The sequence below is a fragment of the Oryza glaberrima genome, chromosome 4 (genome assembly GCF_000147395.1).
Source record: "Oryza glaberrima chromosome 4, OglaRS2, whole genome shotgun sequence".
NCBI lineage: Eukaryota > Viridiplantae > Streptophyta > Magnoliopsida > Poales > Poaceae > Oryza > Oryza glaberrima.
Genome location: NC_068329.1, coordinates 31,307,391 through 31,332,368, shown reverse-complemented (window position 1 = coordinate 31,332,368; position 24,978 = coordinate 31,307,391). Strand labels below are relative to the sequence as shown.

Sequence of the window (24,978 nt, the reverse complement as noted above, 5' to 3'; positions counted from 1 at the left end):
CTCACCACCCACCTCAACTCGCCACCAAAGCTGAAAGAGATGCTACAATCAATAGCAACAGTATGTTTCTGTCAAGGTGATCAAGTGCAGATTGATTGATTTTTCAGCTACACTAGTCTACCATCATGCACGGTACTCCAGCTCTGTGTTCCCAATTCCCTTCTTTTTGTCCAAGATAGGCTGTATGCATCTTTTCTTTACATTCATGATTCATCAAAAGGCAGTCAAAATGGTCCTTTTTAATCTCCTTTTGCCTTGGAAGGATGAAACTTTACATCTTGTGACTTTAATTCCTTGTTAAAAGTCCTGGACCGCAGCTTGTATTTGAGTAGGTAGACAGGTAGTACTAGTAGTAGTAGTATTTTCTGAGCTACTGCGAGAGGAAGTAGGAAAAAGTAGATACCAAGCAAAAGCTTGAGACTTGGTACTATGGGACATATCAAGCGTGCACATGTGTGTGTCTGTCTGTCCCTGTATCTAAACCTTCTCTATGGACCATATGGATGGAGTATTACTTCAACCACTGGTCAAGCTAAGCTAGCAAAACGAAATCATGTAATCGTTATAGTTGCCAATACACTGTCCTTGCTGCCAGCTGCCTTATAACAAGCTTCAGAGTAGGAGCCAGGCTAGGCAATTCAGAGTAACAGTCCATGACTCCAACAGATATTTCCTCAAACAAAAAAAAAAGGTTTTACTAGTACATGAATGAACATTCTTCTGATAGATAATTTTTTCCCCAGAAAAATAGGAGGCCCTTAAAAGCAGTTTTACACAAGTACATGAATGAACATTCAGATATTTACACACAAGCTCCAAGTCATTTTTTTCCATCTTGGCCAAAGTTCAAGATCGATGAGCAGAAACCTCGTCATTCCCAGTTGCAAGTTAAAAAAACAAGAAGAAGATGGATGAGACGGATAGATGGATCGATGTCTCTGCATTACATTACAGAAAACACAATGCTGCATGCAGCTGCTTTCCTTGTTTGTCTGCTAGAGTCCATATACATGTACCTCCAATCCGATCCTCCGTGGATATCATATCATATACTACTACGGAGTACTAGGTAGTAATATGCATGTAGTTACAGTAAACAAATGAAGAGTATTACTATATTCAGAGCAATCCGACGAGATTAAGAGTACGTGAAGAGAGTGAGGGAGGTAAGAAGCTACTCCTAGCTGAGAGGCATGGCGGGTGGGCGCCTGGTGATGGTGAGGGTCCGGATCCAGCTCCTCCCCCTCCCCCTCCCCCTCACCGTCGTCCCCTTGGACGACGACCGCTCCGCCGTCTTCTTGCCGTCGATCCCCAGCTGGTGGCACGCCGCCGCCTTGCCGTTGCCGGACCTCTTCCACCGCGCCAGCTGCAGCAGCCGCCCCACCACCTGCTTCCGCCACCGGGTTACGCCGCCCCGCTTCACGTGCTCCACCACCGCCGTGGTCGTCGTATCTGTCTTTTTCTCGCCGGCGGCGGCCTTCTGGCTGTCCCACGTAGCCTTGCCGTTGTCCTCGAACTTGATGGAGATGAAGGAATCTGTTGGTTTTAATTAAATTGGCAGCAGCAATAGTAGAGTACGTACAAGAACACAATTAGCTTGCTTGCGAGCGACAGAGAATTGAAGGCGAGGCGAGGTGAGGTGTACCATCGAGGCTAGCGATGGAGGCGGTGTCGGCGTCGGAGTTGGCGTCGGAGTCGTGGGGGGCGGGGCGAAGGTGGTGGCGAGAGGAGTCGAGGCGCTGGAGGAAGGAGGAGCCGAGCGCGAACACCTTGGGGAGAGAGATGCTGCTGTTCTTGCGGTGGAGCGGTCGGTCGGCGAGGAGGTGGGCAGCGGTAGGCGAGGTCTTGGAGGCGAGGAGGAGGAGGAGGCGCTCCCGGAGGCATTGCGAGCACACGCCCACCACCTCCTCCCGTGGGTGGAAGTAGCACATGCATGGCCTCTCGCCTCCTCCTCCTGCTACTCCATCCTTCATGGCTCACTTCTTCTTCTTCTTCTTCTTCTTCTTCTCCTCCTTGAGTTGAGTTGATATATACTCTAGATAGCAAGCTGCTAGGTCGGTATCTGGAGTTGCACATAAGCTGATGAGCGTATATAGATTAGGAGAGGAGGTAGCTACTTGAGTTTCTTGCTTTGTGCACAATTGTGTTGTTCTTGCTTGGATAAAGATACTAGTAGCACTCAAGAGCCCAAGAGGAGAGGACATACCATGCAGGCATGCATCATATTCAGACTTTCAGACAGTTATGAAAAGGAAAAGAGAGAGAGAGAGAGAGCGAGCGAGTAGAGGGGATTGGTACTGTTTGGAGGAGCTAGCTAGGCAGATGGATTAATTATTGAGAGGGGCCTGATTGCACGTAGCTAGGCGCGTGTAATGTTATTGAGTTAGGAGGAGCAAGGACACGGCGCGTGTGTGGCCATGCATGGGTAGGCTGCCTCCTGCCTAATTAGCTAGCTAGCTTTGTGGTTGAAGCCTTTATGATCGATCACTCAATCCATCGATATATTACTCCGTATTTGACTATATATGTTCGCATTGAAGGATTGAATTGGATCTGCCTGCATCCTCATCGATTTATCTCTGGCAGTGATCAGTCAGGTATATTTGCACTGCAAGCATGGAGATCCATGCATGTTTGCTCATCGTTCATAGCTCGCTATCGATCTCAAGCTTAATTGGACCATCATATATACTACTATCATGTTGCAATAGCATCGTATATTCGTATCAATATAATCTCCAACAATAATGACCATCAATTAATATAATCTCAACAATAATAATGATCGATCAATATGTGGGGGTAATTGCTCTACTAACAATTGGCGCACTCACTGATCACCTAGCTACCTAGGTACGTACGTGTACGGTTTACATATTGCGTGCAGTGAAGGAAACCATCCATCCAGCTAGCTAGTGTACGCCGTGAGTGAGTAAGCTTTTTTTTGCCGTACTTTTTTTTCAAGCTTACCAAAGGTAAGGTTATCAATGCAAATTCCTAGCCATATTTTTACTATATGACACACAAAGTCATGGCCAACAAAATAAAGCCATGTCACATTTTTCATAGTCACTGATATGTGGGTCTTAGATTATAGAAGATGAATCTTGCTACATATATTTGTAGTAGCCAACCAAACATTAACTTAGTTAGCATAATCAAATTTGCTTAACCACAAATGTTCATCGACCAAACAACCTCTAACTACATGGTTAGTATATATAAGTATACACAGGCTAAGCTAGCCACCTTAATTATCATCTGTGTGCTGTTTAAAGGGTGTGTATGTGTATGGACAGAAGAAAACTATTAATTAATGATTTAATCGATCTGCAGTTTGCTGGACTGCTGGCTTGTCAACGGATCAGATATACACTAATAGTATATTAGCATACAGGATGGGCAACTGCATTTCGTTACTGTTTGAACTTATGACAATGAATAGATCGGATGGATGAATGATTGATCGAACTATAGGGTCGGACGTGATGGAGCTGGTCGATCATACATACTACTAGTAGTTAGCTTGGGGTACGTGGTCCAATTTCGATGGAGAAAAACCAAGGACCACTTAGCTACTACCTCCGTCACAGCAGCCATGGTTTTTCCACGTCCAACTTTGACCGTCCGTCTTATTTAAAATTTTTTTAAAAAAATTAAAAACATAAGTCACGAGTAAAGTATTATTCATGTTTTATCATCTCATAACAACGAAAATACTAATTATAAAAAAGTTTTAAATAAGACGAACGATCAAAGTTGGACGCGGAAACTTATAATTGTACTTATAATGGGACGGAGGGAGTAGTTATTAGAAGATACTAATACAATACAAAAGGGAATTATCTAATTCGATCGATCATTTTCCGTTTTAAGTGGTGTTTACGTAGAGCAGTATTAAGCGAGTGAAAGAAGGAAGGAATGGGCAGATGCCCCCACGTACGTCTGAATGAATGAAAGGCCCAAATTATTAGGGAAGGAGAGGCCTAATTAATCTAAATCGATGGAGGGTGGTCGGCAAATGAAGCAAGGACGATGGGAAGAGAAGGAAAAGGCGAATGAGTTGAATCTAGCTAGGAATGCTTACTTATATCGGTGCATGCACGCATGTTTATTGGAGAGAAAAGAAAAAGGAAAGAAAGAAAAAAAAGAAAGAGAAGTTTCTCTGCTACTTGGTAGGAAGAAAAACGAGATCTATATGAATGTGTGAGAGAGGGAGAAAGGGAGAGAGATGCACATGGGCTGTGGGCCATTCCTTGTTGTACCAATATGTACAGTGCCATACCTGCACGCCTGTCCCTCCAGTTAATCTGCCTGATTTAGTCTCTCCACCTTCTCCTCAGATCAATTCTGACCAGGTAAAACAATCAGTCTCTGCTCTAGCACAATGCAGCGGTAAAATACAAGGAAATTGACCGTTAATAAATCTGCTCTCTACTTGTACCTGCATACATATACCACAGCACAACACAAGTACCAGCTGCAAGCGTGTCCTTCAATTCCATGGGGTCTTGTTGCCATGTCCACATGCATGGTCAAACACCCAACAAATGCCACCGTCCAATTTCGCCTTTTCTTTATTAAAAATGATATATGCATGACACTTTTATCCAACTCTAATGTACAACCAGAGAGATAATAAACATCTTACACAGTAGATGGCTCATGCCATGATAAATCCTAGCGTGCACTTACCAACGCTACTCACGCTGCAACACGGTCGGACAACAGTAGAACAAAAATGTCGTACTATCAGCCCTCTTTTCTTTATTTATTTATCCCAAACAAGGAAAGAACTTTTCGTCTTTGCACCTCCTGTATGTATGAAAATTAGAAAAAAAAAAAAAGGTAAACTGCACGCTCCAGATCATAAGTTTCGGAAAAGAAAAGAAATCTCTTCATGCATCTTTCCATCCCTGGGTTGGATGCTGGACTGTACAAGCGGAGATGTGTAGGTAGCTATCACCTCCATCAAACACTCAAACAGGACAGTGAGCATGAATGCACGAACACACGCACCCACCGTAACGCCACCGGCATGCGACCAAACCCCAGCCCAATGCTTGTCTTGGAGTTGTTAAGACAGCCGATGGATCTTCTCCTTGGACAATTGTAGGGTCAAACAAACCATCTCGACACACAAACACACACCTATCCATCGACAAATATACTACCACTATACCCAGCACACGCACGGCACAATAATCAGGTCAAAGATACTACTGGTACCATCTGTCCATCATCTCCTACAGAACCTTCCTTGTGAAACCCTGTACCCCAACCCCATACACATCGTCATCATGCTCATACCCAGTCGGTGCGCCAGCGGTATCACACAACAAAACAACAATTGACACGGTATATACATACTACATTACAAACATACTTGCTGTTTTATGTTCATGTTTCCTTTCAGAGATCCTTGAATGATGTATGCAGTGCAGCAGGAGAATATGCCGTTGATGTGCATTTGTCATTACCATCCAAATAGCATCCATCCAAATATCCAATTGCGTTGTACCAAAGCACCGCATTGTGTGCACTCTGAATTTAGACGCTGTTGCAATCAACAGCTCCATCTCTCTTGTTAGGTCGGCGGCGCGGAATCAAGTGACTGTTGCTAGATTCCGTGCAGCCAGCCATGAGCCATCTCTGCCTGATGAGCTGCACGGTGACACAGAGCTTCACCTGTCCTTTTGCGCTTCACAAAGCAAAAGCAGGAGCACAAAGGCAGCAGAGAATTTTGTTAGACGAACATGATTCATATTGTTCGCAGTAAAATTAGAGCTACCCAGCTACTAACACATCGCTAGACCAGCATGGAATTTGTGACCTCTGGGGATCAAAATTTGTTACTACTTACTACACCACAACATACAAACAAGCAATGACCGATCAACCAACTTCAGCATGCCAGCTTCCCATGGTTCAGGATATCAGTAAGCTCAAGCGTAGGAGCTGAGAACACGAACATCATGGTTCACAAAGATTTCCCAAGCTCAGAGGATGGCAGTCCCACAATACAAGATGATTACCTCTGGGAAATAAAAAGGGAGTTAGTGAACTGGTAATTATGGGTAACATATAGCAAAAAGAACAGCTGAAGGACTCTTAACAATTATTGCAAAGTACAACTAAAAATTATCATGTTTCTTCACCATTTCAGTCCAAAATTAGGTTCAGTCAATGAAGCAGGGTACTGAGAAAGTATGTTGCATTACATTACAAAAAGTGGAGTACACAGAAAAGCATGACTGATGATTAATGAACTACTCACTGTGTATGCAAAAAATCTAGATCAATGAACTAGAGAACTCAACCGTTGTGGTGTGTAAATCATCTACAAGCATGCAAGTAGTATAAAAAGGTACAGACAAAGAAGAAAAGGTAGTAAGCATGTCTAGTCAACATCTTTCATTTCTATATGGAACTGGGGAGATGATTAATACAAAAACATAGTATTCATCACCAGAGCACATCAGTCATAGTCAACAGGAATTAGTGCAACTGCAAACCAGACCAATTACAACTAATGACAAACATTGTCAGCATTTTTAATGACCATCCTGGGCCTGTATATCATGTATTTGTGTGGCCATGCAGAGACACGCTGACTGAAAATTGAACAAATTCCAGGCCTTCCAGGCTTCTCGCTAAAGCAGGTGCTATAGTAAAACTGATTGCAATTTCATGCATGTTTCTTCAGCATTCCACTATCACATCAGATGGCCAGGAGGCTGGATACATCCATCATTATCTATTTTCAATTCATTTCAAACTCAATGTGATGAAGTAATGTCTGATATGTTTGTTATTAGTGCAAGTGCCTAAAACATCAGTGTTGGTGTTTTAGTCATCAAAATATAACACATAGCACGAATGTCTAAGCTGTAGGAAGAAAACAGTGTGGGGAATCTATACCCAAGTATCTCAGATCAAACACCCATGATACAAAAGAAGTTCAAGTAGATCTATGAAGTCATATACTCATATGTTGAAGTTCCAAGAAATCAAGGAAACATATCTAAATAGGTGAAAGGTGGAACCCAAAACGTAGGATGAGCCACGTAAGCAACAAAAATGTGGCTGTCTGATTCAGAAAACAACAAAGTAGGGAGAGACCGAGAGAGCATTGTAACCATCGGATCAGATGGATGGTAAAAAATATATAGAGAGAAAAAACAGTGGTGTAAAGAAGCAACTAGAGCCCTTGAGAATAAAAACGATAGCCATCCACCGCCTGTGACTCTTGGTACCTTTTCATTTTAGCCCCTATTAATATCTCTTATCATGCACTCCACTAAATAGTACAAATATTTGTGAAAATACCCCTACATCGTACTCATATTTTTAAGTCAAGGATCTTGCAAGTTTTGATTTTAAACCATTGTGCATGCTAAATTCTAACTAGAAATTACGGCATGAGCATGGATTTGCTATGACATAGACATACTAAACTAACTAAACTCTTTTGTTATAATTTTACTATGTTATGGGTATAATAAATTCTATAGTTTTCTTAGAATAAGGACATAATAAATTCTATATATAGGGATGGCAATGGGGACCTGAACCCCGATATCCGACGGGGAAAAACTCCATTAGGGGTGTAAACGGGATGTTATCGGCCAAAATTTTCACCCGTCGGGTAGGCCGGGGGCGGGGATGTTCCACAGGCCCCCGGCCCTGAATCCCCATGGGGGTGCACATCCCTCTACACTCGCAGCCCACAATAGAAAAATAAAGGCTCAAGGCCCAATTTGGTGGACTGTATATATAAAGCAATGAAACCCTCTCTCAGATCCAATCAGCAGCGGGAGGCCGCCAGGCTCCGTAAGACCGCGGCCATGCTCAGCCGTCGCGCCTCCTGGCCGAGCAGCCGTCGCCACAGCCAAAAGCAGCACACGCGGGTCGCCGTCACCACTACCATGCCGGCGTGCAGCAGCCGCCACCGCCGCTGCGTGGTGTCTTCATCTCCTTCTAGTCTTTCATGCTCTGCCATTGATGAAGTCTTTCCAGCTGGCGACACAGGCAAGATGAAACGGCAAGATGCAGAATCAGCGGCCAAGCTTGCACTATCTTGCAGTGCGAGTTGCGAACATGCTACTTGTTTTTTTAAAAAATTTCTTCTTTTGTATTTCTTGATTTATTTTTTTCTTGTGATGATTATTTGTGCGAATGAATCGATTACTTCCTATTGATACGTCCATATGTATGTGTGCCATTCTTCCTAAATCTGTCCTTCCAATTGATTCATTTTTTCTCTACCCTCTGTTCCTTCCTGTTTCAATTTGTTGAGCAGTGGCCTTTGCGTTTTTCCAGGTGTGTTGCCCCGTGGGCCCCTGAAACCCCGGTGCAGAATGGAGATGGTAGCAATACATCACCCGACGCCGGGGACGGGGACAGGGAGCGGGAGATTTCAGTATGTCCGGGGGTCGGGACGGGGTACCACAACCCGACAGGGGCAGCCCCGTTGCCATCCCTATCTATATATGAAGAGCAATCTCTCTAAGACTTGCCAACAAAAATAAAATGAGGATGGTTTCATAGTGATATGCTTTGCTATAGGTTTAATTAAAAATTAAAAGTTCAAACTTGTCATTTCAAAAGGTATAATTTTCTTAATTCTTGCATAAATTTTACATAAGATTAAACAAATTCCTTGAGAGCCTGCAAAATTATGTGCATAGGCTGTAAAGCGGGTGTGCTAATGGAAAATAAGGGAAGAATAAGGGGGTCATGCAGAGGTGGTGGAAACACCAGGAAGATGGCGACTCATGCAGTGGCGAAGATGGCAACAAATAATAAACGGCAGAGAGAAGATGAATGGAAACTCTAACCCTAGCTGTTGCACTCACCATTTTGTAGCCGAAAGATGGGATGTGCATTTTAGATTACAAACCTATTTACAACATTACTACATATTACAGATTTAGAAAATCATTAAAGAGGGAGGTAATAGTCGCAGCAGTAATGTATGGTAAATTTTGGTAAAAAAATCTATGGTAAATTATTTGTTGTTGTGATAATATTTTTACTTACAAGTCAAGATAAATCTGTTAATGTTATATCTAACTTCCTGCCAAAGTATGTTCCACAAACACTTATTTACACTGTTAGTTGTTATTACCATTTTAAACTAATTACTATAAACAAACATATAAACACTTTTAAAAGGGAGGTTATAGTTGCATGAACGCGGAAGTCAATAGGCTAGTTATGAGATGAAAACAACATGTTTATGGAAGAAGGAGAGCATACCTAACAGTATTTCATCAAAAAGCAACATACAACATGCCATCAACTCATCATCGCTGGGATTTCCTGAAATGTGGAAAGTGTCATTATAATATCTTAAGTGGCAAGGGAAATCATAAAGAGAGATGCATATTTATGTATGCAACAGAAAATGCAATATCAGCAAGAACAAAAATATTATGCCCCCCCCCCCCCCCCCTCTCTCTCATGTCAAGTGAACCCCTAATTCGTTTTACCATCAGCAAGAAAAATAATCGACAGAATTAACAATGACTCAATGAGTACCGGCTAAACAGCCATCTCACCTGTGCAACAGTAGCGCCCCTTCTAGTCCACCTATTTCCATGGTTCAGGGTAACTGATGAAGCAGCAGCAGCAGCTGGGACGTTAGTCTGAGGATGGTCAGGAATACTCAAAGTTTGTTGCCCTTGAGAACAGATATGTTCTGGTAGAACATTTTCAGTAAGTTTATGTAAGGTGTCACTTCTGTATAGCGAACATGTTCAAGTGCAAAGGATTTTCCTCACCCCCTTGAGGTTGTGACAAAAAGAATCTAAAAAAGCTTACTTGGATTCTGAAAACTCTATGGTATCAGACTGCTCTTCATAATCATCTTCCAGATTGATTACAGGAATCATTTGGCCAATGCTCTGACCGTGAAGCGTAGCTTGTCCATCTGCAGCCTGGTCTAGAAGCATCTGGTCTTCCTGTAACTGAGCACTATCTGCAGCCTGTTTACCAGCGCCATTGTTTAGAAGCATTTGTTCACTGTTCTGGTCATAATTATCCAAATCATGCACACCCATAACATGATTCAAAAGCATTTGCTCATTCTTTATTGGGCGATCATCGCCTGAATGTTCATCAGCATCATGATTGAGCTGCACCTGTTCTCCATTCATATTATAATTTTCCAACACTTGTACAGAGGTACTCTGCCCCTGATTCAGAAGCATTTCTTCAGTTTCCACCTGGTGTCCATGATCCGTGTGCTCATCTGCACACCGCTTTAGAAGCATTTCCTCACCGTTCATAAGGCCGTTATCTAAAGTATGCACATCCATGACATGATTTATATGCATCTGGTCATCCTCCAACTGGTGATTATCCTGTCCATGTTCATCACCTGTCTGATTTCCAACCCCTTGTTCATTGTTAAAATCATCCGTACCATTTCTTTGATTTAGAGGCACTTGTTCATCCTCCGACTGGTGGTTGTCAAATGCATGTTCATCTTGACCTTGAGTTCCTGAAGTGACGCAGTTTGCTCCTTGGCTCATCTGACCAACTTGATCAGGAACAGAGTCACGACCATTATCTAAAGGCGAATCATTGGAAATCTCAACCATTTCACAGTTTTCTTGAGATTCCACAACATTGAGGTCAAAAATCCCATACCAAGCTGGCAGGTCTTGTTCATCTTTGCTAAGGTCTGCGTTATCAGTTTCAACTTCACTCTGCGGAGCCTCCATTCCATCTCTGACTTCCTCGGCCACTGGTTCTACCAAGCATGAATCCCTGGGAGAGATCGGACCCTCCATGCCCTCCTCAGCATCGCTGAACTGGGACTGCCTATGCAGTGGTTCCTCATCAGACTGTGATGGATGAACAACATCCTCGTTGGAATTGGACAGCTTGTGTTGGGTAACATTTATTTCAGCAACGCTTGGATAATTGAAGGCAGCAACAGCATCGTCACCATCGTCATCGTCATCCCCATATATATCTTGAGCTTGATCGACCTCTATGATCTCTGACTCCACCTCTGCTGTGTCTTCATTGGCTGCAGCTTGGCTGGCACTCTCTTTTGTCTCCATAACAACCACTGAACGGGGAGGTGCCTTGAGATCTCTTGGCACATCATCAGCATCACCATATCCCACATCAGCATCACCGTCACGGACAATGCCAGGCTCTGGCACCTTGGAATGATCCAAATCGGCGCCGGATGCTCGCCAATCTGAATCCCTCCGGCTGCCATAGTTATAGCTCCTTGTCCTGGTTCTGCTCCTGCTCCTGCTTCTGCTTCTGCTCCTGCTTCTGCTCCTGCTCCTCCGTCTTCGATCCAGCCTGCTATCACTGGAGACACGGCGGTCGTTTTGTGAATAGGAGCGTGACATGGTTGGTCTCCTTTGGTCGTCGTAGTCGTGGCTCCGGCGGGCACTCCGATCGGCTGAGGCGGCATCATTGTACTTGCGCCTGCTGTCAAAGCTGTTGCTCCTCCTGTCCCAGCCGGATCTACGGGATAGCCTGTCATCGTCCCCTCTGTCGCGGGGGAAGTCGGCATTCCGGCGGGACCTGGGGTCGTCGACGTCATGGTTCCTGGCGGCAGGGAGGGGGTCCTCCCTGGCGCGGAGACGGTGCTCGGGGATGACGCCCTGCGCGACGAGGTAGCGGGCGGCGAGGCGGCCGGCCTCGAGAAGGACGTCAGCACGGGAGCGGCGGTCAGCGGCGGCGGTGAGGAGGGCGTCGGGTGGGGGTGGGAGATGGACATGGAGAGGGAGGCTGTCCTCGTGGTGGTGGCGGCGGGGGCGGTCGGGGGTGCGTCTGTCTCTGTGCGGGTTGGGGTTGGAGGGGGGAGCGCGGTGGTGGCGGCGCGGGGAGGGCGATCGTCGGCGATATCGTCCTCCCGAGGAGGCCGGGGGCGGGTCGCGGCCGCGAATGCGAGACCTCGACTGCATCTGCATCTGCATCTGCAATTTTCTCCCTTACCACCCTACCACCCTACCCTAGGAGGAGGAGGAGGAGGAGACCGGAGTCCAAGCTTGAATGGTAGCAGCAGCAATGTGTTCCCGTTCCGTGGAGTTAAATCCGGCGTTTGTCTCCTTCTTCAGTTCCTCCGTTATACTCCGTATGTCTCGTCCCAGCTGCCCAGATCTTCGCGCGGTCGGTCGGCGCGTTCGTTCGGTGGCGGCGGCGGCGGTGGAAGACGATGGTTGAGAGAGGCGAGGCGTGGCGAGGGTTTGCTTTTGGTCTCTCTCTGTGTGTTTGTGTGTGTAAGTAGAGAGAGAGAGAGAGAGAGAGAGCTCCCTCCGGCTCCCTAGATAAAGCACAGCACCGCACCGCACCGCTCAACTCCAGTAGTCCACTGGAGGGAGTGGAGTGCTTCCCTAATTAATCTCTCTCCCCGATTTCTTCTCCTCTCTCTGGAGTCTGGACTGGAGGAGTCCTTGCTAATCCAATTGTTACTCCTGCTAATCTGAATTACTACTGTCATAGTAACTGCTATGCTATTCTGAATCCCTCTGCCGTTTTTTTTTTACGGTTTTACCACTCCCTAGGCAGTTGAGTAGATCTGCCCACTCAGTGCTAATGACTTATGACTGGGATTAACTATGCTGCGTCTCCTGCTTTGCTTCTTTTATTATCACTATAATATACTACACTACTACTGTTCCTCCGTATGTATTACTACTATACAACTACTAATAATACTGCCCTTTCTTTAACAATCGTGATGTGGACCAGGACCAAGAAAGGTTTAGGTTAGGTTAACCTGTACTAGACACCCCAATTTGTGACTGATAGAGACTGCAAATCTCGAATGTTTCTTTATAGTTCGATTGCAGATGTTCTTCTGTGCTCAAGACTCAAGACTGCACTCCAAGGTTTCAATGTTTGCATGGTTTTGTTACAATTCTCGTCATCTTAACAACGCTACTACTCTTCTGAATGCCTTTGCTCCCCCAGCCTCTCACTCCTCACCTGTATCTGTATGTACGTACTCCTATGTGTAGTCGCTGATTGAGTATAACAACACACGATGGGCATGATAGAATGATGCCATCGCATCATATAACAGCACAAATTCACGCTACATATACTAATTTACATCTTGTCAAGAACCTGCTTTGCTGCTGGGCTGCAATCTTTACAAGGCCCAAACACACATAAAAGTGAACCGAATCATGCCCAATTGACCCAATCTTTGTTGACACCTCCTGGGGGCTTTCGTCAACTCACAACTCAACAACAAAAAGGTCTCAACCTCCAAAAAAGGGAAAAGATGGACATCAATCACACAAGTTCGAATCTGAATAGGCACTCCGAACGCAAGTCCTAGATTGAAGCTGAGACTTGCCAGCCAGCCATTTTATTCCTCCTTGAATGGAAAAGATGAAGGCAATAATGATGTGATGTAGTACAGCAAAGGGTTCACTTTGGAAACATGAGTTGCTGTACAGCAAAGGATTCCTAGTTTTAGAAACTCTGAAAGTGAATCACTCTGTACTGTACACCCTTTCTTCTGCTGGCCTCAGCTTGTGTACCTAAAATGTTCTCCAAGGTAGATGTGCACATTCCAAAAACATAAGTTGCTAACTGCCACTAGCAACATTTATGGGATGATTGTCTAGACTTCAATGCAATAGCTTCAATGGCTACTACTTTTTCTAACTATAACTGTAATAATAAGCCAAAGGGTAAAGCCTCATACATCATCAAAAGATTAGACACAAGTACTCAATTCCCTCCAAAATTTTAGCATAATATACTTCACCAAACATGACCAACATAGGCTTATCATGAATTCATGATACTACATCAATGCTTATATGCAGAGAGAATGCAAGCATAGAAGATACAGCAAGAAATTAAGATGCCAATAAACAGATATAACGTGCCCAATCCCGATATGAGCTCCCATGGTTGGTTGGCAAACAAAAGTACCAAAAAGAACATGAGAATATCCCCGTACTCCTACTAAACTGTTACCAAAGTCAAGAATTGAACTGTTACACTCGTCTTGTTCCTCAGGTCTAGCCTGGTCCTGCACAAAAGACATACAGCATATAATGATTGATATTTAACTCGTTCAATTGATCGACCAAAACATGGCAATGGCTCTCGAATCAAACAAATAAAACAGAGGAAATAAAAGGGGTACTGTGGATATGTCTTATACTTTCCTAACAATCTCTTACTATATTGGAATCACAGCTAATTTCTTTGGAAACACTTACCGTTGGTAATAAAAGAGGGAAGCATACTTTGTCAAGGAAAACCGGGAAAATACACCCCCATGTACTACAAACTTTTACCATTTTCACACCTATTTTGGACATTTTAAAGAGAAACAACCATTGTTTCTCAAATGATTTTCAGAATGAGACAAACACTGCATAATAATAATAACCTTTCATTTCAAAATAAAAGAGACAAAAAATGATGAGATTGTCCTTTGTTATGTTATACTCTTAAGTCAAAATGAGAAGTTCACTATAGAGAAACAGCTTATAACTTATAAGTAAAGTGATTTATCAACAAACCTCTAGCAGACCCAGGTGCACCTTCACGTTGGCTCATATGGGGCGCGAGCATCTCCATCACAGCTCTCATAGCGTCCGCAGCCTGCTCTGGTCCTGCCAAGTTTATTTGGATGCCAGCATCCCTGTGCATGCCTGGTTGGCCATGCTCCCCTTCATGTCCACTTGAAGTTTGTTGTGGGCGATTTCCTTCAGTAGAGCCCGTGAACGAAAAAGGAGGAGGGACTGCAGTATTGGTTGGAAAAGAAGGAGGTGGGGTATGGTTACTTGAAGTCTCTGTCTGAGGTGTTCCTTGACTGTTCCCATTGACATTTGCATGATTAAAAATGTCATTCAAATTTATATTTATGGAATGCTCAGATGATTGTTGACTGATATCAGACACACGGTTGATGATATTGGCGAAGAACTCAGGAGTTGGAGAATTTCCAGGAGGAAAAAACGTGAATGGAACACCACTGCTTGATTGACCAGGAAACTGTCCATGTGATGCTTGACTTTGGGGTGCATATGTATTCTATACACAACAAAACTGATCAGTTGGTAATTTTGAAAGGACAAAGAAATCCCCCAAAAGAATGAATTTCATGTAATCAAACAATATCAGCATTCTATACCTATAACCGAAGTTCCAATTAGGAGTTTTAAATGCACAAATTAGTTTCTAAAAAGAAAACAATGGACTGTATGTTTGCCAGAGGTAGGACATATCTCAAAGTCCAGTAAAAAGCACACGTGGTTTCCAGTTACAGTACCTGTTCTTCTGGTGGACCTCGCTGTTCAGCCAGCTTCTTTTTGGTAACCTAAAGTTCAGGCATAGAGCAGGGATAAAAATTCCATCAGCCATTAGCGAGAGTAGCATGAAACAAGCTTTATCCAGTTAATGAAAATAAGAGCATAAAAACAATACCTCGATATTCTGCCGGACATTTTCATTACTAGGATCAAGCTCGGAGGCTGCAAGAAGAAAAACAAGTTCATTATGCACCCACACGTTACTTTACTGGATATACTAAATGCAAAATGTAGATTCATGCCAGAATGGCAACCAGAACAAGTTGGCATCCAGAACAAGTTAATTTGATCTAGAAAAATGAGGAATATAATAATCAGTAGACATTAGAAGCAATGAAGGTTGAAAGTATGTGTTTGATGTGAATCAGAGTCTACACAGTGCTGAAAGCATGTGGCATGGATTGCGCTGCACTAGCGACCTTGACCACAAAGGCAATTAATTACATAAAGATCTCTTAAAAGGATACACCAGAAGAAACTGAAGGGTAGATATGTAAGGTTGTATGTAAAAAAATCAACTTTTCAGACCACAATTCAAATAAGCAGCAGCTTTCCCAGAAAAAAAAATGTAACAGATGTAAAAACAGTGTATAGCAGAATGTATCACAGGTTCAGCAAAACTAACTGAGACTTATGGATTGCCTACCTTTCAAATATCCCTTGTACAAAGCATCGTGGTATTTTCCCAAAGCAAAATAAGCAGATCCAAGTCGGCTGTATGCTTTACTGTAGTTAGGGTCAATTTCAATTGACTTCAGGCAATCCTCAACAGCTTCATTGAACATATTAAGAAGGGTATATGCAGCAGCCCTGGAAGTAACATGTACTTTTCAATTTTTCATGTTACATTGGATCAAAGCAATGTATGAAGCAGATAAATGCTCTTGTGAGAAACAAGTGCATAGTTGTAAGGCAGTAAGGATTGTTAACACCGCTACCATAACAAGAGTAAAAGACGTTAGGTTAACGTTAGGTTAACAAGAGTAAGAACTTGACAATTATATATCAACTTTCCCCCAAAAAAAAGGGCCCATGGGCCATGGCACGTACGATTTGTAACCAGCTGCAGCTGGCTTCCACTGTTTTAAGATGTTTGTACCGGTGGGAAGAATAATAACAGATCTTGAGATTACTAACCACATCATAGCTTATAGCAGCACTAGAAATAGCAATGTGAGGATTTTGAGGTAACATAGTATTTTATATCTGTACTTACTGGTTCTGGCATTCTAGACTGGATTCACTATTAGCCACTAAGCCATCTCAAGATCCCATGTTACATAGAACTACTCAGGAAAACGGTTGAAATAACCCAAGTTTTGTTTAGTTCCATTAATTCTGACCCTTATCCCTAAGAGTTACTCAGTTATGCTGAAAGAGACAACAACTGCACAGTGCATCCTACATATTCACCAAAAAGGTCATCATAAATGTCATTAATTTGTGCATACCTGTTACAATAGTAAATAGCATTATTTCGGCTCAACGCAATAGCACAGGTGTACAGTTCTACAGCTTTAAGATGTTGTTTTGACCTCATGAATTCATTACCTGATAAACAGACATGCAGTTAGCTACAGAAGGCTTGAACTGCAAAATAATTAGCTCTTTTTACATTGATAAATGAAAAAAAATGAAGATTTTTATAGTAAGAATTTTTAGTTAAAGTTAAAAAAAAGCAGGAAGGTGTAAAGTGGTTCACTACCCAATGAACAAATTATGCTATGCTAAAGAAAATGCACAAGTGAAAAGACAAAGGGTTGTGGGTAAATACCTTTTGACTTGAAGAATTCTGCAAGGTCTCCTAAGCTTGCCCTTTTCCTTCCTGACTTCCGCATCCCCTAAACAGAGGTGCATTGTACCTCATATCATAATTAAAAAAACACTAGACTATAAGCGAAACAAGAAAAAAGTAGCATGCAGTCCAACAGTCGCCGATCTCTTCGTCCAAGTAGTGCCACTACCCAAGTTGCCCTAGTCATTTAAGAGAATCTCCATGAAACAGGGGACAGTCCTAGATAACAAGGGAGTCATCTGGGATAACTTTTCCTTGGTAACAGGGTGTAGGGACAATACAATCATGATCCATTATTGTGCTTTAAAAGAGCGCGAGTTAGACAAGTAAATATCACATATTATACCAGCAATGCATCATCGAAGAATTGTGTTGCTTTTGAAAGCTGGCCAGGATCTTCAGCTCCAGCAGATGATGTTTTAAAGAAATTGATTTCATCAAGCGAGGTATAGAATTTTGCAAACAGTTCATCTCCTGAATGATCTGATCAAATAGCAAAATCAAGTTGCATGAGTAAACACTGATTTCAAGTGAATGATTTTTCCTACATTTGTTATTACTCAGTAGGAAATAACACCATTTACAAAAACAAGCTTAATATTTCCAGCATTATCTGGACATCTGATCATAGAGACAACCAACAGTTTATGCTATAGTCATACCTAAGTCGAAGGTATCTTCATTTTGGCCTTCACTCTGGTAAGGAGAGGCAGAAGTCAGTATGAGAAGCTAATATTTCTTATTAAGGTTGTTAAAGGATATAACAAAACATGGTGAACAAGACTTGATGTATGAGATTACTAGGATGTAAAATTATAGCCATAATGTAATTCCAAACGTATGCATGATGTTATGTCAATATGTTTGTCTTTATATATATATATATATATATATATATATATATATATATATATATATATATATATATATATATAGCTTGGCATGGAATAAGACGGATGGCGGTGATTAAGCGTGTGACAATGTGTGTGTGTGGTGATTAAGAGAGAGAGAGAGAGAGAGGAGACCATACATTTGATGTTGTACATTTAGTCAGGTCTTCTTGGATAGTTGAAGTGCTCGCACTGCAAGAAGGTTTGTTGGATACCGGGCCGGGTGCAGAGTTATCTTGTTGAGCAGCTTCCATAGAGCTAAAGAGTTCAAGTAGAAGTCCTGGATGTACCCTTTCAACAACAGATGAAGAGTTGATACTGAAAATGGATTCCAGACATTCCCTGGCAACCTCAAGAGCTTCAGGATCAGCCCCAGGAGCTAACTCAACTGCATAGCAAACAGAATTCCAATGTCAGGAGAACCAATGGCTTTGCAACACTGCACATCTTTGATTCCAAAAAAGGGGAGCTAAGCTGGTAATTAATTTTGTCTCTACTGTGCTTTTTTTTTTTGTTGTGGGAGGGAAATCTTGCATATTGTGCTGCTTTAGATTTGGATGGTGATTATCGAAAATATTATAGACTACTACTGTAGCTAACTAGTTAGTAATTAGCAAATTCAATGGTGCTTCGCATCGATGTGCGAAATGGCTCCATCTAGAGATAGAAGAAAAAGGGCAAGTAGTAATCCGCAACCTATACACGCGACTCCAATAAAGCGGAAATGGGATTTAGGGCAGGCGTATGGGATGGGATGGAACCCTAGTAGTAGTAGAGTCTTGTCGAAGCATAATGATCCGAAGCGAAGCATGTTGGTGGGCGGTTGCAAGGGAAGTAGTCCGATTGGGTTGATCGATCCGCAGCAGCAAGCAACCCATACTATACTAGTACAAGTTCGCTCGCAGGAAAACAGTAAAATCGAGCGTGATTTGGTGAGAAGAGAAAAGGGGATGGGAGACGGGAGACGGGAGTAGTGACCGGAGTTGAGGAAATCGAGGAAGGAGAGGACGATGAGGCGGGAGATGGGGGAGTCGGAGCGGGTCATGTTCCCCATCGCCGCCCGGCCGGAGACGACGGCGGCGACCGGAGACGCGCGACTGCCTGCCTCCTGTTTACCTTTTTTTTTCTTTTTTTTTTTTTTTGTTGCCTAGACTAGATTGGAATAATTTGGGATGGGATTAGAGTTGTTGAAGAGACGACTTGACGGGGAGAAAAGACTAGTGTGTGTGGGCTGGGCTAGTTAGTGTCCGGGACTGCCTAAACCGTTTATTGGGCCTGTAAGGACTACTCCTACTAATTAAAAATAAAGTTCACTTCAAATCCCATATCGTGTTTCAATCGCAATCCCTCGACCACTGACTGAACTAGCAGCAGACACCATTAATCCTTGCCATTGACAGCGGTGTGGGAGGACGGTTGATGCATTGCCTCCACTGCCTAGTAATGGAGGATGCAAGTCCATGAAAAAAAAGGAGATAGATGCGCAGAGGGAAGGGGTGAGGAATGGTAGGAAACCTTGATAGGGTGCATAGGGTGCATAGAGGGGGTGTTTGGATCCGGGGACTAAACTTTAGTCCCTTTCATATCGGATGAATTTAGAGTATTAAACATAGACTACTTATAAAACTAATTACATAAATGAGAGCTAATTCGCGTGACAAATTTTTTAAGCCTAATTAATCTGTAATTAGCGCATGTTTACTGTCGCATCCCATAGGCTAATCATGGATTAATTAGGCTCAATAGATTCGTCTCGCAAATTAGTCCAGTATTATAGAATGGGTTTTATTAATAGTCTACGTTTAATATTTATAATTAGTGTCCAAACATCCGATGTGATAGGGATTTAAAAGTTTTAGTCCCATCTAAACAGGGTCAGAATCTCCTCTTTAAATCACTCTCCTCACTGTCACACACAAGTGGAACCCAGAGTTCCCAACCCCTCTCGATCATATTCCGCGTACACGCTTTTCAAACTATTAAATGGTGCGTTTTTTATAACAAGTTTTTATACGAAAGTTGCTTAAAAATCATATTGATCCATTATTTTAAAAAACAATTAGCTAATACTTAATTAATCGGGCGCTAATGAACTACTCCGTTTTCCTGCGCCCATTGTTCCGGATGGGAACTGCCAGCAGCGAACACAGTCAGCTGATGTTGGTTTCCACTGAAAATAAAAACAAGAAAAATCATTAGTGCACGATCAATCTAATTTTAATTATTAAGAGTTAAAAATTGTATTTGATATTTTAAAAGTAACTTCTATATAGTATTTTCCACACGAAATGTACCATTTAGCAGTTTAAAAAACATGTTAACGGAAACTGAGATAAATTTTGTATATTAATTAGAAAATAACTGGTTTTATTGTTAAAACTCCCTCTGGCTTAAAATAAATTAATTTTTCACGTACTCATCTCACACATACCAATACAAAACTAAAACTAAAAGAATTAGAATACTCCTAATTTATCAAATCCCAATGTAATTAATTTTCTCTTTATCTACAATTAATGTATTTACCCTTAGAAATAAATTTATTCTAAGATAAATGGCGGAAGCTTAAAAATAAAACTTGAAGTATTTTGAGACACCGGGAGCAGACGATAGTGGGTTTCCTCCAGTCCACTCAACTCAACAGCATCTGCACCTGCACGGCTGCACGTACGGTACGGGCGTGTTGGAGCGCTGAACTCAACTCAAACTCCTCACTCAGCTAAAGGCTAAAGGAAGGCTGTATGGTTGGCTCGAAACACCACAACTCCCTCCCTTCGCTGCCATCTCCAAGTTGTAGCCATTTGCTTTATTTGCTCTGCTCTGATCGGCTGCTCCAACAACAAAATTCAACCACTCGACTGTCCTGCTTTTGGCCCCAGAGAGCATGGGCAAAAATACCATTCTCCTGTGTTCAAACAGCACCTGAGCCAAAGCCTTGAGAAGACATACTAGTTTCAGGGCTTGTTTGATTTTGAATGTTGATGACTAACGTTGCCACAACTAGGATTGCTAATGGTATGGCTTACCACATGAAGTGTGACTAACCATCATTGGTCACAAGGAGGGTAGCAAAGCTGGACACCAGATCAAGTGTATGACATGTGGGACAGCCCCTAGTAGTTAACGGACGGGATCATGCATGCCTTGCCAATGAATTTTCATACTGCCACTCGATCAGTCATTAAGCTCATCGATCGAGCCCAAGAATTAACAATAAGCCCACTGCTAGCTCTAGTATGCAATAATGTACTCCTCCTTCAGTAGAAGAAACTAACAAACATCTATCTGATTGTACAAATTGATTGATACGCTGATCACTAGTCAATACCGATCGATCGATCAGATAGTACAATAATCAGACATTAACGATGAATTAATTAATTATAAATGGGATCATCATCATCATCGATCGATCGATTGATTACATGCAATTAACGAAGAGTGAAGGAAATGATGCTAGCTAAGATTATTATTATTGGTTAATGATCGCTAATCGATCAGGCCCTGTAGACGACGACAAAGCAAGGGAGAATGGCTGTGGAGTTGAAGACGTCCAGCTCGTCCAGGTTGGAGTACAGCCCCGGCGTCGTCCCGGCCACCGAGTCGTACTCCTCCTCCTCCTCCTCCTCTTCCTCCGCCGCCGCCGCCTCCTCCCTCCTCACCCGGCCGGCGATCACCCGGCACACCAGCATCGCCCGGCGGTCGCCCTCCGACCCGGACGAGACGACGGCGTCGTGGGCGCGGCCGCTGGTGGCCATGGTGCGGATGCCGGCCCCCGGCGCGGGCGGCCTGAAGCCGTGGCGGATGATGGCGCAGGCGGCGCAGGAGAGGTGGTCGCAGAGGTGGGTGGCGCCGTGGAGGCCGAGGTCGCAGGAGAGGGTGGCGCAGTGGAAGCGGAGGAGCTCGTTGCCGTCGGCGGTGCAGCGAGGGTGGCGGTGGGCCATTGCTTTGGCCTTGACGGCGGCGCGGTAGTCGTCGAAGCGGGCGAGGGTGCGGGCGGCGTTGTGGACCTTGAGGATGCGGTCGATGGCGCACACGGGGCTCTGCTTCTTCAGCCAGCTCGACTGGAATATTATCGATATTATGTTCCTGCTCGTGTCCTCCGCCCCCAGCTCCGACACTGCAGTGCACGCATTCCATTCATTCATTCATTTTTCACATTATAGTGAATTATTTTGTTGCAGCAGCAGCTAAATTAAGCCTAACCTAATTATACATTTTGCTCATCATGCATGCACACTCCAACAACAATATACTGCTAGTGGTAGTGGCTAGTGCATTCTTCATTCATTCTGTTCTGGTCAAAATGAATGTACTAGTAGCAGTGTCCTTGTACAGTACTACTACGAGTATATGGGTGGCTACTTTGCACTTGAGATTTGACAGCCTGAAACTAGTATATGTGATGATGGTGTGGTGTGTGCCATGATGAAAGGAACCATGCAATCAATCTTCTCCACCCGCCTGAGCCTGTACTACACTCAAGTTAATATGCTGTCTATAGCTACTTGTAGCTACAGAGATGATTGAGAGCGTGAAAAGCAGCTCCTAGTACAAGGAATAAAGCTCCATCTCACTTTCAGCACCGACCAACATTACAATTAACCTCATTCAATCTGACCGCCCAGTACAACAGGGCCACCACAGCTACTTTTATAGCTAAGCACGAGTAATTTTCAAGGATATATACTCGCTCATCTCATCACGATATCTCATGATGTGATGATGGTCAGGAAATAAGACTGTACATACATATTGTAATGTATACCACCAACTTACCAAGTGTGGAGTATTACTCTAGTACAGATCACATAAAGAATGCAGCTTAGTAGTCTAATTAGCTATGCCAAAAAAAAAAACAGGGAGCTGATGGAGGGAGAAAATTAATTAATTGAAGAAGGGAACGATCGAACAATATGCAACTACGCAAGCAAATTAGCTGGTAATTAGTAAGATTAATGATACTTCAGTAATTGAAGTGGAGATAATAACCTGCATGCCTGATGGACTGGTGGAGGTGGAGGGAGTCGGGCCTGACGAAGATCTCGCCGCAGTCGGGGCAGGAGCAGATGGTGGCCCTCATGGAGGAGCTGTCCCGGAAGACGCCGCTGATGGGATCCACCACCATGTGGCACTCGTAGCACCCCGACAGCCGCCTCAGGCTCAGCTGCTGCATCCCCCGGAACGACCCCCCACCACCCGCCGTCGACGAACACGACGACGCCGATATCGACGCCGACGACTGCAAGCTGCTGCTCGCCTCCTGCTGCTGCTGCTTCACTGACTTCTTCACCGACCGCTCGCTGCTGATGTTGCACGCGCTCACCGAAGCTCTGCGCTTGCAGTACGGCTCGGCGACCGGCGGCTTGTCCTTCACCTTGAGCTCATCCTCCGCCCTGCGCATGTGCTGCTGCATCGGGTTGTCTTGCTTGACCTTGCAGATGGAGGCGGAATTGCAGCCGAGCTTCTTGCCGTCGGCGGCGCGGTGGTGGTGGTGGCCGGCGTGGCTGCTGCTGCTGCTGTTTCTGCAGGAGAAGAGGCTCCTGAGAGCTAACCTGTAGGAAGGGCTCTCCGGCTCTGTGCACTGCTGATGACGGCTCTCCACCTTGCAGCACTCGTCTCTGCCGCTGCTTCTACTGCACTTGTAATCCACCTGCTTCTTGTCTTTCTCATCCACCTTCCTGCTTGCTACCACCAGCTTCTTCTTCTTCTTCTTCTTCTTCTTCATGACAGCGGCGTCTGAGCCTGCAGAGCTTGAGGCTGAGGCGGTGACCTTCGTCTCCCGCGCTCTCCCCGGTTCCACCATTGCTATCCTTTTTGCTAGCTCGTGGAGTGAATGATGCTGCTTCTTAGCTTGTTGCTTCCTTATCTAAAGAGGAGGTCTCGGCTCGGCTCTGTTGCTTGCTTTTTGCTAGATGCTCTTGCCATGCATGCTGCTGAAATGTCTTTGGAGGATGCAAAGGAAAAGCTCTCCGAATTAAGATAGATGGAGGTAAATGGCTGCCTGCCTAATTAGTTGGTTTTGTACGTCAGGTTAACTAGAGGAGTATAAGAGTGAGCAGTAATGATGCCTTATCCAGCTTGGCATCATAATGATGTTTGGGACATGCACACCTCCCTCATGTCAGGGGACTAGCATCAAATCAGATCATGCATATGTTAAAATAATCTTGTTTAAGAACTCCATCCCTCTCATCCGTCTCAAAATATAAAAGATTTTAGATATTAGATTTATATTTTTAAGATGTGTCATATTCCTCTAAAATCTCTTATATTTTAGGACAAAGGAATTAGTGAGTCGATTTTGCTATATATTTGTCGACAAATTTTCTTCCTAAAATTTGACAGATGTAATTACAGTACAATCGTAGTGTAATTACACTGTAACTTGCATGTAATTACACTGTAACTGTGTAACTTGTATGTAACTTTCAAAAACCTCTCTGTAATATGTTATTTCGGTAAAATGGAGGTTGTGGGAACAAATCCTTACACATATGTGTGTGCTGTGATTTTTTTCTTCCTCACCAAAACAAATCTTGTAATAGATTTAACGATTCAAAATTACGTGAAACTTATATACAAGTTACGCTGTAGTTACATGCAATTTATATTGTAATTACATATAAGTTACAGTGTAATTACACTACGATTGTACTATAATTACATCTGTCAAATTTTTAGGAGAAAATTTGTCGACAAATATATAGGTGGTCCCATCTCTTATCCAGATTTACATTAGTAGAATAAGTTTCATCCAGATTATTATATTTTAGGATAGAGGTAGTATATTTTATCTACCTATCTGCATTTGGAACAACACTTGGAGACGGATTTTTATCCCTTGAGGAGGTATCTCCTTTATTTCTCGCATGTCACCTAAATAGATAAAAAAAATTAACATCATATATTAATATGAAATATGTCACTCCACAAATATACGGGACTAAATTCAACTTCTACATGTTGCAATCGA

General features: G+C 43.3%; 4 protein-coding genes across 5 annotated transcripts; all 4 read right to left on the bottom strand.

The window, feature by feature from the left end:
* Positions 1-1,013: 1,013 nt before the first annotated feature.
* Positions 1,014-2,320, bottom strand: LOC127769671 (uncharacterized). The gene is made up of 2 exons (XM_052295284.1): positions 1,646-2,320; positions 1,014-1,536 (listed from the first exon to the last, which is right to left on the bottom strand). Exons 1-2 carry the CDS (start codon positions 1,971-1,973, stop codon positions 1,181-1,183), a joined length of 684 nt encoding a protein of 227 aa, XP_052151244.1. The 5' UTR covers positions 1,974-2,320; the 3' UTR covers positions 1,014-1,180.
* A 2,227-nt stretch (positions 2,321-4,547) lies between these two features.
* LOC127769664 (uncharacterized) lies at positions 4,548-12,320 on the bottom strand. Of its 2 annotated transcripts, none has more exons than XM_052295276.1 (4): positions 9,826-12,320; positions 9,564-9,637; positions 9,262-9,324; positions 4,548-6,037 (listed from the first exon to the last, which is right to left on the bottom strand). In XM_052295276.1, exons 1-2 carry the CDS (start codon positions 11,949-11,951, stop codon positions 9,595-9,597), a joined length of 2,169 nt encoding a protein of 722 aa, XP_052151236.1. In that variant the 5' UTR covers positions 11,952-12,320; the 3' UTR covers positions 4,548-6,037; positions 9,262-9,324; positions 9,564-9,594. The 2 variants fall into 2 exon arrangements, with proteins under 2 accessions (XP_052151236.1, XP_052151235.1); XM_052295275.1 differs by having other exon boundaries at positions 9,564-9,703; positions 9,826-12,318.
* A 1,403-nt stretch (positions 12,321-13,723) lies between these two features.
* LOC127771305 (uncharacterized) lies at positions 13,724-19,165 on the bottom strand. Its single transcript, XM_052297186.1, has 11 exons — positions 18,981-19,165; positions 18,143-18,390; positions 17,775-17,808; positions 17,459-17,595; positions 17,092-17,158; positions 16,769-16,868; positions 15,964-16,127; positions 15,433-15,479; positions 15,278-15,325; positions 14,526-15,039; positions 13,724-14,026 (listed from the first exon to the last, which is right to left on the bottom strand). The coding sequence occupies exons 1-11, from the start codon at positions 19,054-19,056 to the stop codon at positions 14,016-14,018; spliced, it is 1,446 nt and encodes a 481-aa protein (XP_052153146.1). The 5' UTR covers positions 19,057-19,165; the 3' UTR covers positions 13,724-14,015.
* A 2,123-nt stretch (positions 19,166-21,288) lies between these two features.
* LOC127769266 (uncharacterized) lies at positions 21,289-23,992 on the bottom strand. Its single transcript, XM_052294802.1, has 2 exons — positions 22,995-23,992; positions 21,289-22,122 (listed from the first exon to the last, which is right to left on the bottom strand). The coding sequence occupies exons 1-2, from the start codon at positions 23,806-23,808 to the stop codon at positions 21,500-21,502; spliced, it is 1,437 nt and encodes a 478-aa protein (XP_052150762.1). The 5' UTR covers positions 23,809-23,992; the 3' UTR covers positions 21,289-21,499.
* Between the last annotated feature and the right edge of the window lie 986 nt (positions 23,993-24,978).